The 26,415-nt window shown below is 34.4% G+C and overlaps 3 protein-coding genes across 3 annotated transcripts in view; 1 reads left to right on the top strand and 2 right to left on the bottom strand.

Annotated features, from left to right (window-relative positions):
* The window catches only part of LOC134854596 (neuronal calcium sensor 1-like), a 393,660-nt gene that overhangs the window by 56,853 nt on the left and 310,392 nt on the right, over positions 1–26,415 (bottom strand). The window lies entirely within an intron of this gene.
* The window catches only part of LOC134854269 (glycine receptor subunit alpha-2-like), a 38,011-nt gene continuing 23,627 nt past the window's right edge, over positions 12,032–26,415 (top strand). The window contains exons 1-3 of the mRNA XM_063870463.1: positions 12,032–14,595; positions 15,545–15,865; positions 16,368–16,627. Of these exons, the coding sequence (XP_063726533.1) occupies positions 14,326–14,595; positions 15,545–15,865; positions 16,368–16,627 (851 nt within the window). The 5' untranslated portion in view covers positions 12,032–14,325. The remainder of the gene's footprint in view (positions 14,596–15,544; positions 15,866–16,367; positions 16,628–26,415) is intronic.
* LOC134854433 (uncharacterized) lies at positions 23,583–25,825 on the bottom strand. Its single transcript, XM_063870679.1, has 2 exons — positions 25,185–25,825; positions 23,583–24,316 (listed from the first exon to the last, which is right to left on the bottom strand). Exons 1-2 carry the CDS (start codon positions 25,537–25,539, stop codon positions 24,096–24,098), a joined length of 576 nt encoding a protein of 191 aa, XP_063726749.1. The 5' UTR covers positions 25,540–25,825; the 3' UTR covers positions 23,583–24,095.

The following is a 26,415-nucleotide window of genomic DNA, read 5'->3' as shown; positions in this document are numbered from 1 at the left end:
GGGCACTTTCTGTGTTGGCCATTTGAAAAATAGGGTGGAATATTGTATTCGTGTGTCAAGTTTTTTTCTACTTTTTTTGTTTTCCACTCCAAATTCGGTTTTTTTCCTCGAAACTGTGAAAACTTTTTGGAAAAATCTCAATGCCGTTCGAATCACGATTAAAAGGGCTAGTGGTGATTTATCACTCAACCCAGACCGATGATTACTTGTCAGGTACCACAAGTAATCATCAGTCTGGGTTGAGTGATAAATCACCACTAGCCCTTTTAATCGTGATTCGAACGGCATTGAGATTTTTCCAAAAAGTTTTCAGAGTCGAGGAAAACCGAATAACATATTTGATTTTTTGTCTATTTTCTAGCGAGGAAAGCGGTCGAGTAACGATCGTTGTAAGAAAATTTATTTTTTTGGACCTTAAGTATAAAAACACTTAATTTTATTGGAGAAAAAAAAACAAATTTTGGACGTAAAATTTTGTACTTCGTTGGCAATCAAAGTTTTTCAAGAAAATTTAAAGTTTTTGTGTAAAAATTAATAATTTTTGTTTTACGTTTTTTCATTTTTGTTATTTTTCAAAGACAAATGTTGTCGATTGTGTCTAATTCACTAAGTTTCTACGCATTTGTGAAGTTCTCAAATCGAATCAGCGCTAAAACGACTTTAATGCAGAAAGCAATTTAAAAAATTTTATTTTTCTGAATATGGTCGGAACATTCTGTGCTACTTGCACAGTAAACGGCTATCCTTGTTTTGATTTGTTTTTTTTTCTCAGTCGCTTTCGTTTCTGTTTTTCGACTAGCTGCCATGCAATATTTCTGTTGGATCACAAATATTGCGAAGCTCTGCTTTTCTTCTGTGTTGAGTATACTTAAGCAAAAAGATAACACAAAGACGACAAAAATGTTTTTATTTTTTTTAAATATATACTTCCACGTTATAACATGCAGAAGTTGAATGGTGTCTAAAGCATGTGAAAATATTTGATTTTGAAGTGTTAACATTTTTCATTGAGTTTTTGTTTTCTTAACGGCACAATATTATCAAATTGGAAGCGCACCATGTCTGATGGTACGACTACCTATGTTTTCCAACGCTATTTCATTGCAATTTTTGCATTTATTTAACTATATTACTTGATTAAAACGTATTCATTACCTCCCGGTATTATTTTACCAAATGCGTGAGTAGCAATGTTGTTGTCGTCCTGCAACACAGCAAGTCTTTGCCATGAAACGGGAGACCTGGTGTTAAAATCCCGCAGTCAGTGAATTTCAATTTTCAGTCAATTTTTGATCACCCTGATAATTGCCAAGGGAATCCCCATCACCCTTGTTATTTTTGCAGGACACTTACAAGTAAAAAACAGTTCCATATATTGAATTCAGCGAAATTTTACAAAAAAAATTACCGTCGAATCAGATCGAAGCAACAGAAAACGACTAAATTTAATTGATTTTTGAAGGCGTTTTATCTGAGTTATTTTAATCTCACCTGCATTATAATTTTACAAAAATTCAAGACATGTGTATCAATGTTTTGAGAGCAGGCAGCTCAATTCGAGTTAAAGTTTTTCTAGTTCAAAAAAATCGAATAACAAGTTAAATTCACAAGCATTGCAAAAATTGTGTAATAATGCGATTATCTTTTTTCCAACCGTATTTGCACAAATAAGTGCTCAACAAATTAATGCTCAATTTCATAAGTGAGCAACTTAAAAATTTATAATCCTCGTCATGTGAGTTTAGAAGTTAGGATCCCGTAGTCGGCTACTTGTTTTTCAAAGATTATTTACTTAAATTTGCAATTTTAAAGCCCTATTTTGTTTTGTAAATTTTTGTTTGTGTCCGCGAAGTGCAGCTACGCCTTTGTGTGAAATACAAAATAATAGTGCATTTGTTCTGAAACCTTACATAATGAGCAAGTTGGCATGGGACGTTTAAGAATAAGTATTTTAATTCTAATGGCGTGATATCAAAGAAATATTAAAGAAAAACTTCAAAAAGCTGCAAAAGCGATGATATTTTATTCAATGAATGAGTAAAAAAAGTGCTGTTTAGAAAGTTTTATGAAACAACCCCACTGTAATTGAACTGGTGTTGATAAAATTTAACTTCTTTTGTTTCAGAGAAGTACGAAGGTAAGCCAAAATTAGAAATGGAAGAACTCGTGAAAATATACCAAAAATATATGTAATTGGGAGAACACGCCCCTAAATTGGAAATCAGAACTGGTTTTCTGAAAGTTATTTTCAGGAATGGATTTCTTAGCGTCGTTGAAGAAATCAGGGAGTAGTAACAAACGTTGTGTAAGTTGGATACAAAACAGTTTCGATAATTCTTAGTCTGCAGAAAAACTTTTAAGTTGCTCTCAAAAGAGTAATGTTCGGATGGTCTTTTTTTTTTCAGTTACACAAGCAAGGTTGCGAGCGTAGCTAAATACGATAGATCCCCCTTTTCCAACACCAGCAACGCTTCTCATATTTGAGTGCAAACATTAGTGAAGACAGAGACTCGGGTGAGTGGTTAAGGTAAAAGACTAGCGGTACGGAGAATCGGCTTCGAATCACCCATTATGCGGTTTTTCATTTCGAAGCTGGTCTATCGTGTATTTTATTTGAATTTTTCTTTTTTTTGCCCCGATTTGAGCGCTTCTTTTTAAAACCCGCTTCCGCAAATTCGGTTTAGAAATGTAAACTGATGAAAAAATTCGTGCTTAAAAATCGATTGTTTTTTTTTCCAAACTATAAACTGCCATATTGTGCCACGTTATTGTAAAAGATTTAGAGGTCAAATAAATTGGGAAATACTTCTTTTTTTATAGGCAAGTCAGCTAAAAAACCAACCTGATTGACCCAAAGATGTTCAAATTTATTCCGACTCGTTCCAAAAATCCTACATTGAGTCGTAGTTTTAAATTAGTTACTTGGTTATTCTGAAACAAAAATAGGAGTGTCAAAAGATAAATAGAAAAATGCGTTAGACTTTGAGAAACAAGTGACATAAGGAAATTAATTTCTCGCACAAAGATTTTTTTTCGGCCAAACAAATTGAGAAATTCCGATGTTTTTTTGCGAACAGCCGAATTTTTTTTTTGGTAATTCAGGGATATGTTTCCTGTTATGAGAGGAAATAAGAATTTTTAGGCCGAGTATTGAAAAAATTGAAATAGGCATTGCAAAATGTTTTGATACAAAAGTTTTCGTGAGATTATTCTTACGTAACATTTTGAATAGGAGTAGAAATTTGAAAAAGAACCAATAATTTGTGAGTTGACTTCGGAAAACAATGTCAACTAATTTGAAATGTTTGTTGCAAGCGAGGAAATTCTCTTGAGCCAATTTTCGTTTCGACCACTCGTCGAGCGGAAACGAACTATGGATTAGTGTCTCCGTTTTTCAATTTTTTATTGCCAATTTTCACTACCTCAAAGAAACTTGTAGTATCATATTAAAACTATTGGCCTCAATTCTGCTTCTAAAATAATGCAAAAAAGTAGTCTCAGTGTCAATAAATACTGTCATGAATATTTTCGGTTTTCAGACTAGATTTAGACATAAATTGCTGATATGCTGCCCTTCAAATTAAAATTACCGCTCTTTCTAGCTTTTTGTGCGTAATTCAATTTCATTTACTAGAACTAATGAAAGGAAACTTAGGATGGTAAAAAGTACAAAAGTAAAAATTTCTTTTTTTTCTTAAACTCAAACAAGGGTATTGCAATCGGGTACTAGACCTTTTTCCCGTACATAACTTTGTTCACAGAACGATCAGTTTTGTAGGAATGGCAAAATTTGAGACATGTTCAATTTCTTAACAATTTTATTAAAGCTATCTTGATTTAGATGGTAAAATAGGTGAAATCCGTTTTGAGCAGTAATTGGATTCGTGGTTTTCGGTCTAGTTATGTCGGTCATTTCAGGTTTTTTTTCAGAAAGCCTTTGTATCCCAATTTTATTTTGGTTTTAAAATTTTTACTTCTTTTTCGATTTTTTTTTTCGATTAAACGGTTTCGGCTCAAGTTTTTTTGGCCTTGTCAACTCCTGTTTGACGAAATCAGGTTTTATGAAATTTTAAGGGGTTTCTTTTATTTATTTTTATTGTTTTTTAGACTCACTGGAAATATTTTCATTTTTCGGTATAGTTTTATTTTTGCTTTTTAATAAATTCACTGATATTAACACTAGCGATAAGCTTAGTATATTATTAGGAACCTTCTTTTTTTCTAAGCTAACTCACAAAAAAAAGTGTTCATTAAAACTTTCACTTTTGGAATATTCACTGTAGCATTGGAAATTGCATAGCATCTGTTCTCTGATTTATTTGTGGCTAGTGTTTAGAACCTGTTAGGATTCCGTTGCCGAGTGGCTAGTGCGTTATACTCACAGTCTTTAGGTCGCAGGTTCGAGTCCCAGACGTAGCCGAGGTGTTGCTAATTTGAGGCCTATTTCTAATTTTTCTCTTTGTTTTTTAAAGAGCTGTTTTTTGTCGTGTTCTCGCTAGTGTTCGCGAAGCAAACCTTCGCCTGTGTCAAAAAAAACGTACTAATCAAAAACCGGCTGCTAAAATGTGTGTCGCTTTTTTTTAGTCTCTGTTTACCATACTCCATCTTACAACGGGAGGGGGATTGGAAATATTTGACTCATTTTCGAAAATTTAAACGCGTGGACTGTTTGATTCATTTTCTTGGATTTTTGTTCTTCTCAGACTACCCAGCCAACAGTGAGGTTAAGATTCATTGAAAAGCAAACGTAGCGGGAACTTTGTTGCATGAACCGCTACGCCCTAATTTAATTTTTATAGAGACAGTTGTGGAGTCAAACGGCCATTTTTTGACAGTTTGATCATCCTTTGAAACTTTTCCAATTTTTCAAAAATTATCATCTGGGGTTAAGGGTTCAGTTGACACTTTTCCGAATTTTCGTCAGAATTATCGACTCATATCTGTGATTAAGGGTTTGTTTGGAAAAATGGTATGTGGATTTTGCTTGCACGAATGGTTCTGACCTTTTTTGCTTACGTAAATAATAGCCTCAAAAAAGACAAGTTTTTGACATTTTGACTTTTTTGTCTAAACTTGCGATTTATTCAAAAAGTACCCATCTAAAACTGGGTTTAAAGAATCAATTGCAAAAACAGGTTGTATGAATTATCCCGGTGTAAGCAGATACGCCCTTACTTTTAAGGAAAAATTGTTAAAGCTTTCGGGAAACCAACTTTTTTTTTGAGTTTTCGATCGTTCTTTGAAATTTTTTGTTTTCTATAGAAAGCTACTCTGGCATCTCAAGAGTATTCGATTTAAAAAGTTTTGGGTTTTTTTCCCAAATCGTCTGATTTGTTCATACTTTGTTGGAAAAAGTAACTGCACAAAGAAAAACCAAGATTTCGAAACTTTGACCATTTTTTAGAAACCTTTTGACTTTTCTCAAAAACTACCCTGCCAAATTTGAGATTAAGTATTCAAGCCAAGGAACGGGCCGCAAAAATTTTGGTGGAGAAGCTGCGATATATTACTTTTTAAAGAAAAGTCTATTTTTTGAAATTTTTGCAAATTTCTTGCACCGTTTTTTGCAATTTCTAAGAAATTCTTTTTTCTCGAAAACGACCTTGCCAAATCTGAAATTTAGAGATCACTTGAAAAAATTGGTTTTGCCCTTATAAAAATAGCTCCACAATTATAGGTTCTTTCTAAACAACAGCATATGGTAATCTTCGTTGTATCAGGAGCTACGCCTTTTTTTTGTAGAATTTGTGTAATTTGTCATTTTACCTAGTCTGATTATGAAAATTTTTATTTTTTTAAAGTTTTTTTTCGATTAAACGGTTTCGGCTCAAGTTTTTTTGGCCTTGTCAACTTATAGTGCGTAGTTTTTGGGAGAACAACTCCTGATTGACAAAATCAGGTACTAAGAAATTTTAAGGGGTTTCTTTTATTTATTTTTATTGTTTTTTAGACTCACTGGAAATTTTTTCATTTTTCGGTAAAGTTTTATTTTTGCTTTTTAATAAATTCACTGATATTAACACTAGCGATAAGCTTAGTATATTATTAGAAACCTTCTTCTTTTCTAAGCTAACTCGCAAAATAAAGTGTTCATTAAAACTTTCACTTTTGGAATATTCACTGTAGCATTGGAAATTGCATAGCATCTGTTCTCTGATTTATTTGTGGCTAGTGTTTAGAACCTGTTAGGATTCCGTTGCCGAGTGGCTAGTGCGTTATACTCACAGTCTTTAGGTCGCAGGTTCGAGTCCCAGACGTAGCCGAGGTGTTGCTAATTTGAGGCCTATTTCTAATTTTTCTCTTTGTTTTTTAAAGAGCTGTTTTTTGTCGTGTTCTCGCTAGTGTTCGCGAAGCAAACCTTCGCCTGTGTCAAAAAAAACGTACCAATCAAAAACCGGCTGCTAAAATGTGTGTCGCTTTTTTTTAGTCTCTGTTTATCATACTCCATCTTCAAACGGGAGGGGGATTGGAAATCTTTGACTCATTTTCGAAAATTTAAACGCGTGGACTGTTTGATTCATTTTCTTGGATTTTTGTTCTTCTCAGACTACCCAGCCAACAGTGAGGTTAAGATTCATTGAAAAGCAAACTTAGCGGGAACTTTGTTGCATGAACCGCTACGCCCTAATTTAATTTTTATAGAGACAGTTGTGGAGTCAAACGGCCATTTTTTGACAGTTTGATCATCCTTTGAAACTTTTCCTATTTTTCAAAAATTATCATCTGGGGTTAAGGGTTCAGTTGACACTTTTCCGAATTTTCGTCAGAATTATCGACTCATATCTGTGATTAAGGGTTTGTTTGGAAAACTGGTATGTGGATTTTGCTTGCACGAATGGCTCTGACCTTTTTTGCTTACGTAAATAATAGCCTCAAAAAAGACAAGTTTTGACATTTTGACTTTTTTTTGTAAACTTGCGATTTATTCAAAAAGTACCCATCTAAAACTGGGTTTAAAGAATCAATTGCAAAAACAGGTTGTATGAATTATCCCGGTGTAAGCAGATACGCCCTTACTTTTAAGGAAAAATTGTTAAAGCTTTCGGGAAACCAACTTTTTTTTGAGTTTTCGATCGTTCTTTGAAATTTTTTGTTTTCTATAGAAAGCTACTCTGCCATCTCAAGAGTATTCGATTTAAAAAGTTTTGGTTTTTTTTCCCAAATCGTCTGATTTGTTCATACTTTTGTTGGAAAAAGTAACTGCACAAAGAAAAACCAAGATTTCGAAACTTTGACCATTTTTTAGAAACTTTTTGACTTTTCTCAAAAACTACCCTGCCAAATTTGAGATTAAGTATTCAATCCAAGGAACGGGCCGCAAAAATTTCGGTGGAGAAGCTGCGATATATTACTTTTTAAAGAAAAGTCTATTTTTTGAAATTTTTGCAAATTTCTTGCACCGTTTTTTGCAATTTTTTAGAAATTCTTATTTCTCGAAAACGACCTTGCCAAATCTGAAATTTAGAGATCACTTGAAAAAATTGGTTTTGCCCTTATAAAAATAGCTCCACGATTATAGGTTCATTCTAAACAACAGGATATGGTAATCTTCGTTGTATCAGGAGCTACGCCTTTTTTTTGTAGAAAAACTGTTATGACTTAAGAAAATTAAGTTTTCGAGATTTCGATAGTTTTTTAGAAACTTCCCCATCAATTTCCAATTTTTGAGAATTGGATCGTTTTTTTGAAGTTAATTTGTTTGCAGTTCTCAGGTTAATTATTCAATTTTTTTTAGAAACCACTAAGGGTATTGGTTAAGGCCAATTTTTAAAGTTTTAAAATTTACGCACTCATTCCGCACCAGTGCAACATTCTCCAAAAACTCTGAATCGCTTTTAGAAAATTTTTATGACAGCAGTTGTTTTTCAGCTAAGTTGATGGTCAAACGAATTTTGCCTAGTTGCCGATCGGTAATCGAGTTTTTTAAATTTTTTTCTTCACTTGATTTTCTTTTCGACTTCTTGTAACGCAACGTATTCTTTGTTTCGCAAGTGGTGCGAAGCGGCACTTTGCTTCTGTATAGAAATTTGATGGGAACCTTCTTTGCTCTAATGCACAGCATTTGGCTATTTTTGTTTCAACTTTGCCCTTGACATTTTTGCCCTTGATAATTTGAAATTTGCGCCATCCAGATTCGAATTTTGTTCCATTTTAAAGTTCTATCTTTGAGTTAATTGAATTTCTGAAAAATTTGGAGAAATTATTTGATTGCAGTCTGCAATTTTTTTTTTCATTAATTTTTCGACTTTTGGAGAACGTAACGAAATCTTCACGCATATGGTGTTTTTATTTCGAACCATTTTAGATTTTTTAAAATTAATCGTTATAAATGTAAAATGAAAATTGAAGTTTCAAACGTGTTTTTCTCAAATTGGGGTTATGTTTAGACAAAACATGAAAAGTAGAAAACTTGCTTAGGAAATTCACCAGAATTATTACGATGCAATTCATTTTTCAAAATTTGCAACCAAAATTTCACCTCACATTGAGCCATTTTGGCATTTTTATAGTTAACCCAGAATAGCGCTGGAACTTCCAAATGAATTGATAAAAAACTTACATCAAAAGAAGTCTCTTACACCGCCCAACAAAGTTTTTAGCTGTTTTAATTCTTCAAAAATCTGTATAGGTGAATAAATTTTTGCTTGATAGCCAAAAAAGGCCATTTTTATTATATAAAACTCAAAATCTTTGCTTGAAAACAAATTTCATTTTAGGCGCAAAATTTTGGAGATTTTTCTTCTAGAACTTTGTTGAGCTGTGTAAGAGGCTTCATTTGATATTTTTTGATGTAAAATTTTGGTTGCGAATTTTGTGAAAAACATTTTAATTCTGGTGAAATTCTAAGCGAATTTTGTTCTCTTCGTTTTTTGTCTAGTCTTGCCCAATTTGAGAAAATTTTCTTTTATAATTGTTTTGTCCGTTTTATTTAAATCAAGACGATTGCTATTGAGTCTGAAATGATAAAAAAAAATTTGTTTTGATCTTGGTTGAAACCATGTTAAAGATTCCTAGAAGTTTTTCCATTGACCACAAAAATGGTATGGTTTGCTTTTAGGCCAATCAAGACTAGAGGTCTCTCTATGAGTCATCTTTACCATTTTTAACTGCTCATTGAGTCAAGATTCTGATTTCTTACAGACGTTAGCAAGCGTTATCAAACCGGAATAAAGACTTTTTTCGGGTTAACAACTAGTTTAACAGAATCACTTGAATCATGTTACCTTTGGTTCATTTGAAATCAAAATCAGACTTTATTTCGAACATGTAGAAGAGGTAACGCAACTGTCTATAAAGACAAAGTTCAATGGTTCGAATCCGGTCAGGGCATGTTTTCTTGTAAGTCCGAGCGTCCGAGCGTAAAGTTGTCCGAGCGTCAAAAAATCGTTGTTTGACTTCTGTATGCCTTATTTTTTTGTCGGCTTACCTACCGCAGCGCCGAATTTGCTTAAAATTTGGGCATTTTCTACTCGAATTACAAAAACAGTTCAGTGTATTCCGCAAGTAATTGAGTTCCAAGAAGTTTTGCCTATTTTTTTTTCATGCTGTTCATTAAAAATCTTTGAAAGTCGTTTTCTTTATAAAATCAAGGAGTGCTCTGTGCATTTAGTGCAGTGGTAACACACATGCTTGAGGCGACAAACCTCAGAAGTTCGGTTTCATTCGGGACCTGTTTTTTGGCGCAACTGAAAACTTTCAATTTTTCTAGACTTTTGTGCCTGCTAATTTTTGTTGGCACAGGTCCTGCAGAAAGGTTTGGTTTCTTTTTAGCATTTTGAAAGCTCTTTGTAAAGTTTTAATTGGTGCAGTTAATTTCGTTTCAAGATTTTTTTGTCCTCTTTTACAAGTGTTATAGTTTTTTTACTCACAAAAAAAAAGATTTTTTTTCCTTCATTTTTTTATTTGTCTTTTTATTTGCTGGTAATCATAGTCATACATTTTTGTAATGCAAGTGATGCGAAGCTCCACTTCGCTTCTGTGTGTAAAAATTGCGATCATTGTCGATTGGCCAGCCAGCCATTTACGAAAAAAAATTGGACATTCAGTCATAATTGGGAGAGAAAACGATGAACCCAATCAAATTACGTAGGAAAGTCATAAAATCATACCTGGCAGAATGGCGTGTTATCAACTACGATCAGCAAAGTAAAGTTGCCTCAAGGATACAGATTGTAGAATTGGCCACTGGCAACTAAGAAAACTAAAAAGTTTGATGTCTTTTGACCATTTTTTTGTTGTTTTGCAACCTCTCGGAGAATTTGACAGAAGATCAACGATTCCTTCTACCGGTTCAAAAGTTGATTAAAAATCTTATGCCGTAGCCACCTGCAAGTACCAAACACAACGGAAGCCTGTTTGAGACTTTGATTCCTTGTTACGGAGTAAAAAGAGCTAGGCATTTTTTCCCCTTAAGTTGAGTTATATGTGGTTGAGGGATGATCGATACAAGATAGATCCAGCTAGTACTGTTCACTAAAAAGAGACTTCTTTTCAGAAAAAAACGCCTCCTGTTTTTGAACGGTTATCTCGTATAGTAACTATTTACTGACTCTTTTATGAAGTTGCTAACCCAATTTATGCGAATTTCTGAGAGTGACGTTTAAAACGGCGTTTTTTACTAATTCATGTTCTTGAGCCACAAAATGACTGATTCGCCCCCGAACAATGCACCCTTTAAATTAACGGTTACTAGCGTCCCTGGCCTCTCGTGGCTGTTTAACTACTCTTATATAGTGTTTGATGGTGCTCTGAGGTGTATACTTGGTTAAGACTATTTATCCTCGAGGGAAAGGATCAATGTACGAGATGTCCAGCTCATCATGGCGAATTGCTGTTGTGCCCATGCTTAAAAACTGCATGCAAGTTTTTTGGTTATTTTTCTGGGCTGGTTATTGCTGCCTCACCTGCAAGCAATGGATCATGGTGGGCCTCGAACATCCGACCTTCGATTGAGAGGCGGAGACGTAACCACTTCATCAAAACTACAAAACTTACCCCCATCTGGCCTTTGAGCTTAGCTGGTGAGAGCTTTATGGTTAGTTTTCCAAAACCCCTCAAAGGTAATGATAGATTTTTAAGAAAACGCAAAAAAAAATTTGTTTCCGCACCGCTGCCGACGAAGAGGGAAAATATCACTCCGTTCTCTTGAAGACACCCACCTGATTGAACACTCAGTTGATTTTTAGTACCTCGGTGGAAGAGCAAGTTTTAGAAGAAGTAGGCGACGCAACTGTGCCATACGATCTTGCTGAATGACCTTGAGATTGGGTCTTTAAAAAATTTTGATATTGTGAAATAATTTTTCGAATTAGGTGTCGTGCTACCAACAATTGAACAAATTGTCACTTATTCTCAGCGATACACCTCTCGTAGTTAATAAATTTTTCGGACGAGCCGAGGAAACAGTCTGCTAAACCCGTTATTGGTGTTCGTTTTGTCGGAGACCGAAAAAAACTTAGGGTGTTGTTGTTTTGGATAGCAAGCAACTAGACTTGCAATAGGGATCTAAAATCAACGTTTTGCGCTCTTCTTTATTATCAGAAAACGCAAAAATACTTTCTTGAAAATTATCGAAAATTGAAGAAAAAATGTTTTTTTTTCGCGTTTTTTTTTTGTTTTCGCGTAATGTGCAATTTTTGCAGAGTAACCAACTTTTCCTATTAAATTTTTCATTTTGCTGTTTTAGAATTTATTTTTCTATTAATTTTTTGAATTCAAATTCAAATATCCAGCAGTGTTTTGCCGGATTTTTCCCCTCTTTGGAGCATTGCCATAATTTGCGTTTTTGCATCGCAAACTTTTGGAATTTTCTACCTTTTTTTTTATCTTTTCCTTGTAACATGTGCACAATCTATAGGTGGTGAAATTGAAGCAATTAAGCAATTTTGCCAAATCTGAATTTTCAGCATTATGCTTTCTGTTATTTCAGCAGTCCCTTTTTTCAGCCAACAATATTAGCCAATGAGTACTCTTGTTTTTTCTGGTTTGAATTTTTGATTTTTTTTCTTGTAGCTTAAAAGTCGATGTTTTGCTTCTATTTATACTTGATTTTTTTGCCGTTTTGATTGGCTGTTTTTCAGGCTTAAATTGGTAGCTGTTTTTGTCAGTTGTTTTCTCCAGAGCTAAAACATAACTCTTCTAGTGGGGGCTAATTATTCCTTATCGATTTTATTTTGTCTTGGGATACTGATTTTTAGGGACCCATTTCTCTTAGTTTGTTATTTTGGAGCTCCTTGTTAGTGACATTTGTGTCCGTTCAAATCCCCCAATTGCTGTCTAAGTTGGGACCATAAACAAAATAAATTCACCGTTTACTCTTCCCTAATTGAGCCAATCTAGTTGGAAGAGGTTATAATAACTAGAAATAACACCACTCTTATTATATAACAAGCGAGCAGTCCAGAACTGTTACTTCTTCGGCTGTGCTCTTAGCTGCCAGATTAGCTGATAGCTCTGGAAAAGTGTAAGTTATATGCAGGTAATGCCAAGCATACCCAGCCTGCACCTCCCACTGGTATTAGTTGGATTGGTTAACTTATAACTTATAACCGATTGTAATTGTAATTGCTGGTTCCGGTGTTACTGTTGGCGACGGGGGCTATATACTTCTTATATGCACATATAAGAGTGAAAAAGCAAGAGACTCTTTTAGTCTTCCTTCTGTGATCAGACTGAATGCCAGAGTTAGAAATGGGAAAACAAAGTGCCATGTTGCCAGCTCGCCATGTCCACCCGAGGCTGGGGTCGTCCGACGGACTATTTTAGCACGTTCCTTTTACGATTGATGGCCTGCAGTGTCTCTGTGAGTAAGTTCAATTCCCGAAGTGCCTAGCCCGCATAATTGAAATCCAAACCCCCCCCCCCCCCCCCCAACCAAACTGTTGTAGTGCAAGTCCCCCCTTTAGCCCGATTCATAGTAATTGTAAAATTGGCGTTGGGTGTTTGTTGTAATATTTTTACTTGGATTAATTCTTCTTTTCCATTTTTCTACATTTTCATTTTATCCAATCCAACTTCTTCTATCGCTTGTCCTGCTCGGCCGTTGATTCCAGTGGTACAACTAGAATACAGCAGCTACTAGTTATTACAGGAGCAACTGGCATTGGTTTCTCTTCTCCTCTGCTTCTGTTTAATTCATTACTTATTCCTTTGGTCCACGGCCAAGATTATTGAGATTGTACTTGAGTTTTTTAAAGACATTCAACTGTTTAACAGCCCAAAGATATTCTCTTTATTCGCCGATTCGTGCTTGTTTCTTTTACTTCTAAGAAAATTATTACCACCGGCCTTACTGTTTAGGTTATTCATTGCCGCTTTACTCGCATTGTAATAACGGTGTACTAACTAGACGCAGCTAACCAGTTCAGTTAAGCAATCGTTTTGAAAGCAGCATATAACTGGAGAACTAGAAAAAACTGGAGAAGCAACTAATTTCGATCGACTTTGAGCTGATTTGAATTGAGCTGATAATTTAATAGCATTTGGTCTTTTGTTCCTCGCTTGTCATCTGGCTAGGCGCTTCTAATCTCCTCCAAAATACCAGAGCCAAGACAGCCCAGCCCATCTACGAACAAAACCTCCAAAAATTGTAGTCAGCTATACTTCAGATAATACTTTATCGAAATCTTCTTATCCTATTTAAGAATAGAACCCCTTCAAATAGTCCTAAAAGCCTATTATGGGCAACAATGAAATGACCGCGTTTAATGTTCGGCTTTAAAAGCATCTTTCAAGACCTTCACGTTCCCATTACGATAAAGGCTTTGAAAACGACCATTTTTAATTTAATTTTCTGTCCTTCTTTATAATTGGCTTTGAATATATTCTTGTTTTATTTAATCAGCTTTTCCTTTAAAGTGAAGATTTAAGATTTATTTAAAACAAAGTTTTTTTACCTATGAAAATTCAGATTGAAAAATTTAAATCCTCCTACTCTTAATAAAAAATAATGACCTTTTTATTCTGTCATAAAACAAAAAACAAGATGCTTCAATAAAAATTGGCCGTTCTTCACGGAAATAATTGAATTACCTTATTTAGGCGCTAATTGACTCGTGTCAAAGCTAAATTGACTTCTTTTGACAGAAAAATCAATTGAATTTGCCGGTTGTAGAGGCCATTTTTTGTTGACGTAAAAATCCTTCAAAAATTGACCTCAAATTTAATTTCATTCATTTATATTCAATCTTTGTCAAAAATTTTACATATTTTTGGCTTCTTGTTAAAGTTAGAAGTTTTGCGGAACTTAAAATTTTGAATTGAGTTAATTTAAAGTTGTTGTTCGACTGAGTCACTGTCGAAAATCAGGACAAATTTTTGAGGAAAATGAGCAGCATGTTCAATTTGGGTAGGAGCTGTAACAATTTCTCCAAAATGAGCCCCCCTATTTTCTCTGTTATTCTGTGGGTGCTTGTGTGTTATTGCACTTGGGGGGATATTGGGGAGTGTTACATGTGGACCGACCCCGAGTACAACCGACAAGTGAGGCCGAACGAGGGGGGCATCACTGACGAAGTGGAGATCGGCGTTTTCACCAACTCCATCCGAACTGTTTCCGAGATTGATATGACAATGGTCCTCGATGTGTTTCTACAGGTAGTTAAAATGACGAAAACTAGCTTACAATTTTTGTTTAATTTAGGGAAGTTTTTGTTTAATTTAAGGAACATTTTAGTTTTGATTGTAGTTTTTATGGAAATCTATAGTTTTTCAGTGAACCACTTTTTTGCATGTAAATTTTGGCAAGCAAAGAAATTAGATTTTGAGATGAAACTACCCTGATCGGGATAGACGGTTCATTTGGACAGGTATAGCAGCTCATGAGAACGCTTTTCTCCTTCGATCGTATTTATATTAATCGGCGCAGCAATTTTCTAATAGTCAAGCAATTTTATTTCTTCCAATTGATGCAGGTAACTCTGCAATAACAATTTGCGTGCGATTTTTCTCGCCCAAAAAAAATGTTTTTTTTTTGTTAAATTTTCTTCATTGTTTTCAATATAATTTCAAATTTATTGTGTTTGTTCACTAATTAGAAAACATTAAACGGAATTTGTACAAAGTTATTGTTGAATTATTGGTACAATTATTGTTCAACTAATGTTAAAACTATCGGGAATGTCATTAGAGTTCAGAGAACACAGTACTTGGGTGTATATTTTGAAATTATCTTAATGTGCTGCAGTGATTCTAAGGTAACTTTTAAAACTCTATAAGCTTGGCATATGTTTTGTTACTGGGTGGATTAAGGACCATTTGGGTCGATTAAGTTTCCTATCTGATGTTCTGGTCTGTTTTCCCAGCATGGAAAAACAAAGAAATAAGTCGCACATAAGCGTAAAAAAGCCGCGATTTAAAATGGTTTTGCGCAAAAGAGGGGAACAGTCCTTAAGTCCGTTTTTCCCTTTGCTCTTTGGCCAGATATTGCTTTCAACTATGGCGTTTTTTAACGAAAAATTTCTTTAAAATTAGTTATGATAACTGCAATTGCATGTTTGCATATTTTTTGCATGTGTTGTAAATTGTGAGTGTGAATTGTGTTCAGGCGTCTTGGAAGGACACGAGACTGATTCCGACGTGGCATAAGATCTACCGCAACATCCACGGCTTCAACTTCAGCGAGTGTCGCAACGTGCTCTGCAACGACAGCCGAGTGACGATGGGGAGGGAGTTCGCGGACGACATCTGGAAACCCGACTTCTACCTCGCCTCTGCAACTTCTATCGTTCCGGCCGATGCTTACAATGATAATGTGTGTGTTAGGTTCGACATGGACGGCACTCTTTTCTACTCGAGCCGATTCATAATAGCCCACTCGTGTCCAATGAGCATGGGCTATTTCCCCTTCGATCAGCACAAGTGTCTCGTGAGTCAATAACTACCCCCCCTCCCCCTCTCTCCCCAAATCACCCAAGCCAGTCGAACTCGAACAGTTATCTGGTGTACAGCAAATGAGCTTCTTACAATATCTCTCAACCTTCTTCCAGAATGTTGTTAAGATGACGTTTAGTAAAGTTTGGTCATCGTAACATCATTTACGATAAGGACAAAACCATAAAAAATATGGGGAATTCTGATTTTTGATTGATTATGTGAAATTTTGAGTGATTTGGTCTCAACAATCTTCGACAAGTTCAGTTGTACTCGCAGATCTGATGTTAATTTCTCTACATGCAGCGTTATGTTGAGGCTACCTGAACTGGATACTGAAAAGATGTTTTCGCTTGGCTGGAATTTACCCTCAACTCCAAGCAAACAAAAATAACGGATTTTATCTGGGCTCGAACCAGCAACCCCTTGGTTTCAATGGGGACGCACTAAAGCCATTTAACTACTATTCCTAATGATGAGTTTCTGGCGCATTTCAGATCCGGATAGGGACGTACAAGTACCACGACGGACTGGTGAAGATGATCTACTCGGTACAGTTGTCTGGCATGTATCCGGCCCAGGAGACTGCCAACTTCATCTTCAGCGACTTCAAACACGAGACGGACTACTACAACAACACCATGCCATATATGGAGGATCTGTTCACAGAGCACTGCATCAATCTGCACATGACGAGGAAGTACCAGATATTCCTGGTCACTCTCTACCTCCCCTCGGTATCCCTAGTCGCACTAAGGTCAGTTGCACCTCAAACGAAATTTATATTCAGACTTTTTTCCAGCCCCCCCTTGATTTGGTTCTGAGCTCAAGTGTATTTTCATATTCAGGCTTTTCAGTCCCTTTTTGAGTTGGTTCTGAGCTCAGGTGTAATAAAGTCTGCTTAAAATGAATTTTGATGTTGTATAGCGCAACAAAAAACAAACATGAACAAGTGAAACGATTTTAACATTTTGTTGAACGGAAAAAGCTTTAAAGTTCAAATCAAACTGGTGAAATTGATACGCGATTCAGTAGTACTCCTAACTACGAAATATTAAGGAAGTATTAAGGATATACTAGCATGTATAAATCCCACCAAAAGTCCACAGTGAATCCTGAATGTGTAATGATATTGCAGATAGGAAAAAGATAATCTCAAAAGAAAGTAAAAATCAAGAACAAATTTAACGCTGTAGAGTATGAAGAACAAATTTGTTCACAGTTGTCGATTTGTTCACCACGCCAAATTTCATTGCATTATGACAGCGTTAAAACGAATTTTCAAAATTGAATTTGAAAGGGGGGGGACTGGAAAAGAGCCGTCCGAGCAGCATACAGAAAAACTTAGGATGGTTTCGTAGATCCGTTGGAAAAATTCCAGTGCTGGATTCGAATAAAAAAGATTTCTGGTATTCAAAAAACTGTTTTTCAGTCATCTAGGCAGATCTGGTCACAGAGTTTTACAAAAAATATATACCCTGTAAACGTTCTTTTCAAAACCAAGCATAATCTAGCACTTGCACTAAAAATCTTGTTCTTGCTTTTGAGTTGGCAGAGGAATCAGGTGGCTCGTATGACATGATTGAGCAGCAAATTCAACACCTATGTGAGCGAAGTTACCTCTAGCCGGCAAATTCAAAAAAAATGCCGAGCTGTGCTTTGCAAACTAGTTCACCATGCTACGTTTGTGTTGTATTGCAAGTCTTGCGAAACAACTTTGCCTCGGTTTACAAAAATGCTTCATAGTTTATTTGGCTACTTTTCAAATACTCAAAAAATTTACTGAAAAATTCAAAAAAATTTAAAAATACAAAAATTTATTGAAACCAAAAAATGTGGCTCGTATCTAAAAAAATTGGCTATCTAGAAATTTAATTCTAGGACAATTGTCTTTATTTTGGAATTACAAATTTTTATTTCGATTTAACAGTTGCAATTACCATGGGCAAAGGGGTCAATTTATGGACTAGGAATGAGGTTGAATCGAAATTTGAATGATTGGTAGCTTTGTGACAACATTCTTTTGGAATTGTTTTTGGATCAATTTTTTTCCAGGAAATTGCGCTATTTTTTTGCCAAATTAGCTTTATTTAAAGGGGGGCATTCGAATTTTGTTCTATGATTTATCGTTCTTGGCCGTGTTAGATAAGAAATTGAAATAGTAAAACTTGGTCCAAAACTACCGCAATTAGGTAACGTAAAATTGTCTGGCTTGAATGAAAGTACTGAAACTGCGACTTGTTAGGTTCTCTGGAGTTAGAAAAATTAAAGTTAAAGTTGTCTTTCCAAAGTTTCAACTTGGGAGGTCAAAATCTTTCAGAGTAAAGTAATAAGATAATTAAAGTGAAAATTATTTTAATAAGTCAGAAATCGAAAAACCAGTCAATATACAACCAAATACACTCTGACAACATAACGGGACCACATTCGGTACTATTTTATGGCACTTCAAAAGTGTATAACTACTCGTAAAGTTGTTTCAAGTCGCCTTTTGCACAAATGCAATGAGTTAGAGACGGAGGAACTGCAATCGTAGGATGCGTTTTTTATCGCGCAGTTTAAGATACCTCAAATTTGAAAAAAGAATACAGAAAATTACTCATTTTTGTGTTTCAAAGATGACCTCATTACATATTTCACATACAAATCTGACCAAAAACTATTCTAGAAATTCCTCGAGAAAATTCTAGAATAGTTTTTGGTCAGATATGTATGCGAATTAGGTAATGATGTCATCTTTGAAACACAAAAATGAGTAAATTTCTGTATTCTCTTTTCAAATTTGAGGTATCTTAAACTGCGCGATTAAGAACGCAACCTACGATTGCAGTTCCTCTCTCTCTTTTAATGGTGCACGCTAGTTTTGGGATCTCAAAAAATATAGGTTAGTTTTGAAAAACAATGATCTGAATTTTTCGCGATCCAGGCAGATATTCAACTGAAGCTGCAGAATTGGATTTTTAAATGGAGAGGTAGATTATGCTCTTTATTTTAAATAATCTGACTTTTTCTATTTCTTTGCCATGTTCTTAACCTTTTTTTCAACTGGTACATGTAATCAAGCAGCATCAGGAAAATTGGGAGAATTCAAAAAGTATCGAGTTTTTTTAGAGTTTTTTTTTGAATTTTTGATTCCAAAACTATGGTCGCAACGTTCTGAGCTGTTTGCATAGCAAGTGGGTACGCTTATCATTTATGGTTTTGCAAGAAACTCAATTAAAACGACGCAAATTTCGGATTGGCCTTGTTCTCTAGGGGTTTGACTTGGAAATTTCATTAATTGCGAAGCTTTGTGTTATTTAAGCAACTGTTTCAGAGCAGGTTTACCAATGGCATGTCTTAACAATTATTTCTAGGCTGCTTTTAGTTAACAATAGATTACAAATTTATTTTTTGTTTTTGACCACGAGTGGTTGCGAAATGTATCAAAGAAGAAAAGCTCTTTAAATCTTTCATGGGAATCTTCAAAACGGAAAACAGAGTGCATGCAGTTTAAAAAAGTGCCAATTTCTCTCAAAACAGTGTTTTTGATGACACTAGAAAGCTTTAAGGGTATTGTGCGATTTAATTGAGCTTTAATAACCCTATGGGTGATAGTGATATGAGTTAGTGATACAACGTGCGCATGTGACCCTAGAACTCACTCGTTGAGGAGTTGGAATAATGGTGCAAAAATGGATGATGTTAAAAATACAATGATGGAGTAATAAGATAATTACTCTTTGATTATTATGCATAAATTTTAGAAGAGAATCCATAGTAGTCGGAGGATAAGATACCTCAAAATTTAAAAAAAAAGAATACAGAAAATTACTCATTTTTGTTTTTCTAAGATGACCTCATTATCTAAATCACATACAAATCTGACCAAAAACTATTCTAGAATTTTCTCGAGGAAATTCTAGAATAGTTTTTGGTCAGATTTGTAGGTGAATTAGGTAATGAGGTCATCTTTGAAACACAAAAATGAGTAGTTTTCTGTATTCTTTTTTCAAATTTGAGGTATCTTAAACTGCGCGATAAAGAACGCAACCTACGATTGCAGTTCCTCTCTCTCTCTTTTAATTGTGCACGCTAGTTTTGGGATCTCAAAAAATTTAGATTAGTTTTGAAAAACAATGATCTGAATTGTTCGCTATCTAGGCTGATATTCAGCTGAAGCTGCAGAATTGGATTTTTAAATGGAGTAGTAGATTATGCTCTTTATTTTAAATAATATCATTTTTTCCATTTCTTTGCCATGTTCTTAACCCTTTTTGCAACTGGTACAAGTAGTCAAGTAACATCAGGATTTTTAGAAGAATTCAAAAAGTATCGGGTTTTTCTAAAGTTTATTTTTCAATTTTTGATTCCAAAACTATAGTTGCAAAGTTCTGAGCTGGTTGCACATCAAGTGGATACGCTTATGATTTATGGTTTTGCAAGAAACTCAAACAAAATGCCCGCGAATTTTGGATTGGTCTTGTTCGTTAGGGGTTTGACTTGGAAATTTGCAATAATTGCGAAGCTTTGTGTTATTTAAGCAACTGTTTCAGAGCCGGTTTCCCAATGGCATGTCTCAACAATTAATTCTAGGCTGCTTTTGGTTAACAATACATTTCAAATATATTTTTTGTTTTTGACCACAAGTGGTTGCGAAATCTAGTGAGGAAAAAAAACTCTTTCAATCTTGCAGGAAAATGATCAAAACGGTAAACAGACCACATGCAGCTTTAAAGACTGCCATTTTTTTTCAAAACGGTTTTTTGATGACACTAGAAAGCTTTAAGGGTAGTATGGGATTTAACTTGAGCTTTAATAACCCTATGGGTTAATAAATTTTATGAGTTAGTGATACAACTTGTTCATGTGACCCTAGAACTCAATCGTTCAGCAGTAGGAATAATTGTGCAAAAATGGATGATGTTAAAAATACAATGATGGAGTAATAAGATAATTATTCTATGATAATTCTTGCATAAATTTCAGACGAGAATCCAAATTAGTCGGAGGAAAGCTTCAGTGGGATTAAAGAAGACCGGCTCTGAATATTTTATGGTGTTATTTTAGCTGCATCCGCTTAATTGTTCCAGATCCAAAATTTTACAAAAGCGAAAGCTAGAGAAATAACAACTTCTTGTTTTCCAGTTTCCATATTAATTACTCAGTCTGTTTTGATCAAAAATACCGTTTTGGCTTTTCAATAGCAAGAAATTAGAGCAAAATAAAATCTCTTTTTGAAATCGAAAATATTTTGAACAAATGACTAGATAAATTAAACTTATTGTCTTAATTCTCTCATAATTGCCTTCATCTCATAATCAAAAATAAAAAAGGTCGAAGTTAAATAATGTTATTCTTTCAAAAATTATCATTGACATGAGTTTGAAGTCAAATGTCACTAGAAAGTCTCGCCGTGTTATCAGTTTTATTCCTCGGGGGACGAAAAAAATTGAATAGCAAAAACAGGAAATTAGATTCATGTCAATGTCTTTTCAATCATGTTTGAAATAAAGAAACAAGAAGACGATTAATCAATCAGAGATGTCCAGTCACAAAAAAGTAATATAATAATAGCATCATAAACTAAATTGGTGAATAAACGAAGCTAGCAGTTGCTGCGCAATTAGCCCGATGTTCCGATCATACTTTTTCTAGTAAAAATTAAAAAAAAACTTTAAAAGAAAATTTGTCTTCCATTTTCTATTTTGTTTTTTCAGCAAAAGGCGATTGAATTAGCTAGAGAAAATGCGAAAATTATATAATGATTAGAAAATTTACGAGTTGCTATAGAATTAATTTGTTCCTCATCGTGTAATAAGTTAATTTTGTGTCATGTAGTCTCTAAAGCGGAAAAGTGCAGATCATTTTTACTTGTCAATGAGAAAAAGTTTTTCAATTTTTCTTTGTAATCTAAATAATTTTTCTTTGGAATTTAAATTTTGCGAGATTTCCTTGAGTTAGTAAAAATTCCGCTAAAACATCAATAATAAAAATTTTACCATCCTGGACATACCATTCTCATAGGCAAATACTAAATTTGTAGACCGGTGTTGATCATGATTAAATCTCGTTTTTTTTTACACTAGCGATCACTTTAGTGTGTTATTACGAACCTTCTTTTTTTAAACCTAGCTCGCAAATAAAAGTGTTCATTTAGTTAGAAATTTCGGTAGCGTTGGAAATTGCATAGCATCTGTTCTCTGCTTTAATCGTGGCTAGTGTTTGGTATCTATTAAATTTTCACGCCTGAGTGGTTAGTGTGTGAGACTCTTAGTCTCTAGGTCGCTAGTTCGAGTCTCAGACGTGGCCGAGTTTTTGCTAATTCCAGGCCTTTTTCTACTTTTCTTATTGCACTTTATAGAGCTGCTTATTTTCGTGTTGTTGCTAGTGTTTGCAATGTGGGGGATAGAAATAAAAAATATGGTTCATTTTTTTTGTTTTTCTTGTCATATATTTTATCAGGTTCGATTGGTTAGCTATGAAGTTCTAATGGGTAATTACAAATGCTGAATAGCATTTCAAAAGCAAAAAGTAGATGTAGTTAGAACCAAAATGTTTTTCAAAAAACACCACTTTGTCACAAATTTAATAATTTCAGGCAATTTTATTCAGCTTCCAGATCATTTCCAGTGTTTGCAATCTGGGGGATAAAAATAAACGACAAAGTTCATTTTTTGTTTTTGTCACTATTTTATTAGTGTTTTTAATTGATTTTTTTTCATCGGGGCGTAAATTAACGTTCAATTTCTTTAGAGTTTGGCAGTTTTTCCTTAGAGCAGTTTTCTGATTCATTTCAAGTTAGCTGCAATCAAAAAAGTATATATTTTTTGGCTATCAAGTTCTATTCGGTAATTACCAGTGCTGAATAGCAGTTCAAAAGCAAAATGTTGATGTAGTTTGAACCAAAACGTTTTTTAAAAAACACCATTTTGTCAAAAATTTATTAATTTCAGGCAGTGTTTTTCTGCTTCCAGATCATTTGCAGTTTCAGACAATCTTTTTTTATTGAAATTTGCATTGTGGCTTGTTGTTTTTTCAGTTTGGCTTGTTGCCAAATGTTTCAAGTGAGATACTATTTAAGAAATTATCTGCATGAGAAAGGTGTCTGAATTTTTTAAGTTGATTTTGCGCGATTTGAAATCATATCATCTTTCAATTTTAAGTTCACATTCTCGAAAAAAAGGTGTTATTTCTTTGCTTTTTTTCAAGCAATTTTTCGATTCAAGAATTGGTCAAAAATGAAAAAAAAATTTTGAGCAATTTTTAGATTTTGATTTAAAAGTTATCCGCCACGCGCAATATAAAGATTTTAATTTTTCACATTTGTCGGTCTAACTTTAAGGCCAAGTAGTTTGCCTTATTTGCTTTGCAATATGAAACCATTTCTGAGCCGAATTTTCTCGTACCTTACGCGTTAAGAGCCCGACTTATGTCGCATATCGCGCGTTAATTATCGCAATTTGGTCTAATGGGTATTTTTCAAACTTCGACGGAAAGTGATTGCTAATAAAATATAGTTTTGAGCTCAGGGCCTTGATGTACCTCCGATGATAATTAAATTGCTGTAAAGGAAGGCTGCTTAATTAGTCATATTTTGTGTGAAGGAAAAACCACGGGGAGCATAAATATTTCTCCGCGTTCTTCAAAAATCGGAGCAATTAAATTATGATATTTTTAATGAATAAGGAACACAACATTTTTAAGTGGAATTAGAAGAAAGTACCTATGAAATTCGACTAACATAAAAGTTTCAATTCAGTTTTTCGATGGACTTAAACTTGATCGCGTTTAGATATGACTGCGTATGAAGGCTATGTAGGTGAAAAATATTTTTTTTTACACTTATTTGAGAATAATAAGTTCTATAGGAGAAATAAACTAAAAATCCAACCTCTTCTATTTATGTTTTCATGCAATTGAAGGCGAAATTATCAAACAAGTCCTTTTACTGTGTTTTTTCTGTTTGTGGTAGAAAAAAATACATATTAGATAAAGTTCGTTGAGTTTTTTGAGCTTCCCAATTGTAATTTGTTATAATAATCATGATAAACTCTTTCCAAGTGACTATAGTTTTATGGTGCTCTCTCAAGTTATATTTTTGCAAAAGAATTCCTTATTTTTTTTCTTCTGTAATGACCTCACTTAGAAACAACCTATTATTTTGATTACAAAAATTTACATAGAGTTATCAGTACTCAGAGTGATTCTATCTTTATTTATTCTTCTACTTTTAATTTGTAATTCTACTTTCTATCAAGCACCTCTACACATTGACACTGAGTGGCATTGTGAAGTTTGATGTATTTGTCTTCGTAAGCCTCTGATTGAGTGTAGTTCCAAACTGTCACCTCAACTAGGAAGTCCTGCCCCCCACTTGTTTCACTGCACACACAGCCCCCCTCATAACAGGACCCTATGCACTCCACTATCGTGGCTGTCTTCGGCTCCGTTTCAAGAAGATTCTCTGAAAACGTTTCATTTTTTCAAAACATGTAATCAAAAATGACCTATGCACGCTAAGCTATTGGGATCTACTTAATAATCCCCCCTATGGTATCTACTAAAAAATTGCCACCTCTCTAAATAAAATCAGTAAATCAGCACTAGTGCTTTCTTTTGAAAGTTATAATATTGCTGCGTTCTGGTTGGTCGAATATTCGATTATTTTAGTCTCCCTAACAATCTCCCCCCTTTTTTGAAGGGGAGATATTGTTAAGTAAATCCAGCTATAGCCATAGACTTTAAATTGGTTTTTGAATGGATCGAGGTAAAGATCAAACGTTTCAGGACTGCATTTTAGTCTAATAAATATTTTTTTGTTGACATAATTTGCATAATCTTTTTTCAAGCATTGGTTCGTAATTGCTGGCTAATCTTTATCGATGAATAAAGCAAAGCGGCTCATAAGAGTTATTGATTTGCTATAGAAAATGTGAATCTACTGACCAATTACCCCCCTCTGAAGAAAGGGGGGCAAGTGTTGAATAGATTTTGTTAGTCGAATTTTCGACCAATCAGAAAGCAGCAAAATTTGAATTGTAAATAGAACGCTCTCGTGCTAATGCTTTTATTTATAGGGGTGGCACTTATGAAGTAGATACCATAGGGGGGGGGGGGGGGGGGGTTCTAAGTAGCTGCGAAATTATGCCTGATAAGATTTTAGGTTTCTATACTGAGTGCAGATTGTTCATAGCTTGCAATTTGTTGAGCTTAAATTTTTTGTTTTCGTTATAATTTTCTCCAAACTTTTCCAGTGAATCTTTGAAAATGAAAAATCGAACTTTGTCAGGGAAAATTAGCTGGTCTGCTTTGTGCATATTATTCAAGCTAACCAGTATATTGCAGCTCTAAAACAGTTTCTCGTAACTTGCATTCGGATTCAAATCCGAGCACTATTTCTAACGACTTTCTCCCTTCAGATTCCGAGTAGTCGTATCCATTTGAGTCGTATATTTCGGCCACTGCGTCCATCGGCTCTCGGAACACTTCGTCTACCGCAACTGCTCGATGACTCAGTCTACCACGAATAATGTTTTCACGCATGAATGCTTTTCGCATATAGTATTTTGGTTCGTTGGCTGCTTTTAGCGAGTAGCCGAATTGACTTGGTGCGGCATAGGCTCTGTTAGTGTCTAAGATTTCAGCCAAAATAACAATTATTGCATTAACAAAAGCAAAGTCAAACATTTTTTTGAAAAAAAAATGATCATGAGTTATCAAAAAATATCGCAGACTGATACGTAATTTTAGGCAATTTAATTACTTTTGAGTTTCTAATTATTGTAAAGCCATAATTTATGTTTTTTTTTTACTTATCGATTTGTTTCGAACTCTGGGAAAATGCGAGCTTCGTGCGATTAAATTTTATTACAGGCTCGTGGGATTGAGATACAAATGGTAATGCGCCCTTATTTCTACTGGTTAATCTTTGTTTGCAGTTGATAAGTAAATTAAGATTTGGTGCTCTACTGCAGTAATCGTCCTTTTATCTCTTATTAATAAACCGAACTTATTTTGCCAAGTTGTTCAAGATTTTGTGCAATTATTTGCTAGCGCTTTCTATTTTGGAAATAATATCTTTTAGAAATAATGAACTTTTCTTTCATGTATGAGTGACCTTATGATGATGAGGTCAAAAATACATACTAAAGTCATAACTTTTGAATAAAAATATAAAACTGTCATCGCTAATTGGTGGCGTGCGCAGAAATTTTTCTAGGGGAGGAGGGAAGGTTTTTGGAAAAATTTTGAAAGTTTTGTCGATCTTAGTTTTATTTTTTAGGTTTTAAGCACTATTGTCGATACTGTATATAATATAAAACTGATTTCATTAATACTTTTGGAAATCCCCGTGACAAATTTAAAGATTGAAATTTAATAGGTTTGAATAGCTATCGATTAAACTGCTTTTAAATTTAAATTAGTTTTAAAAAAAATTCAAAAAATTTTTTTTCATTGAAATTTTATCTTTTTGGTCCACCAAAAGCTATCACCAAAACCCTGAAAGGCAGTCAGAATATTCAGCACTTTGACCTGATACGATCAGTATTGTTTAAGATTGTG

The sequence above is a fragment of the Symsagittifera roscoffensis genome, chromosome 9 (assembly GCF_963678635.1).
Source record: "Symsagittifera roscoffensis chromosome 9, txSymRosc1.1, whole genome shotgun sequence".
NCBI classification, from domain to species: Eukaryota; Metazoa; Xenacoelomorpha; order Acoela; family Convolutidae; genus Symsagittifera; species Symsagittifera roscoffensis.
This window is presented reverse-complemented; position numbering and strand designations above follow the sequence as displayed.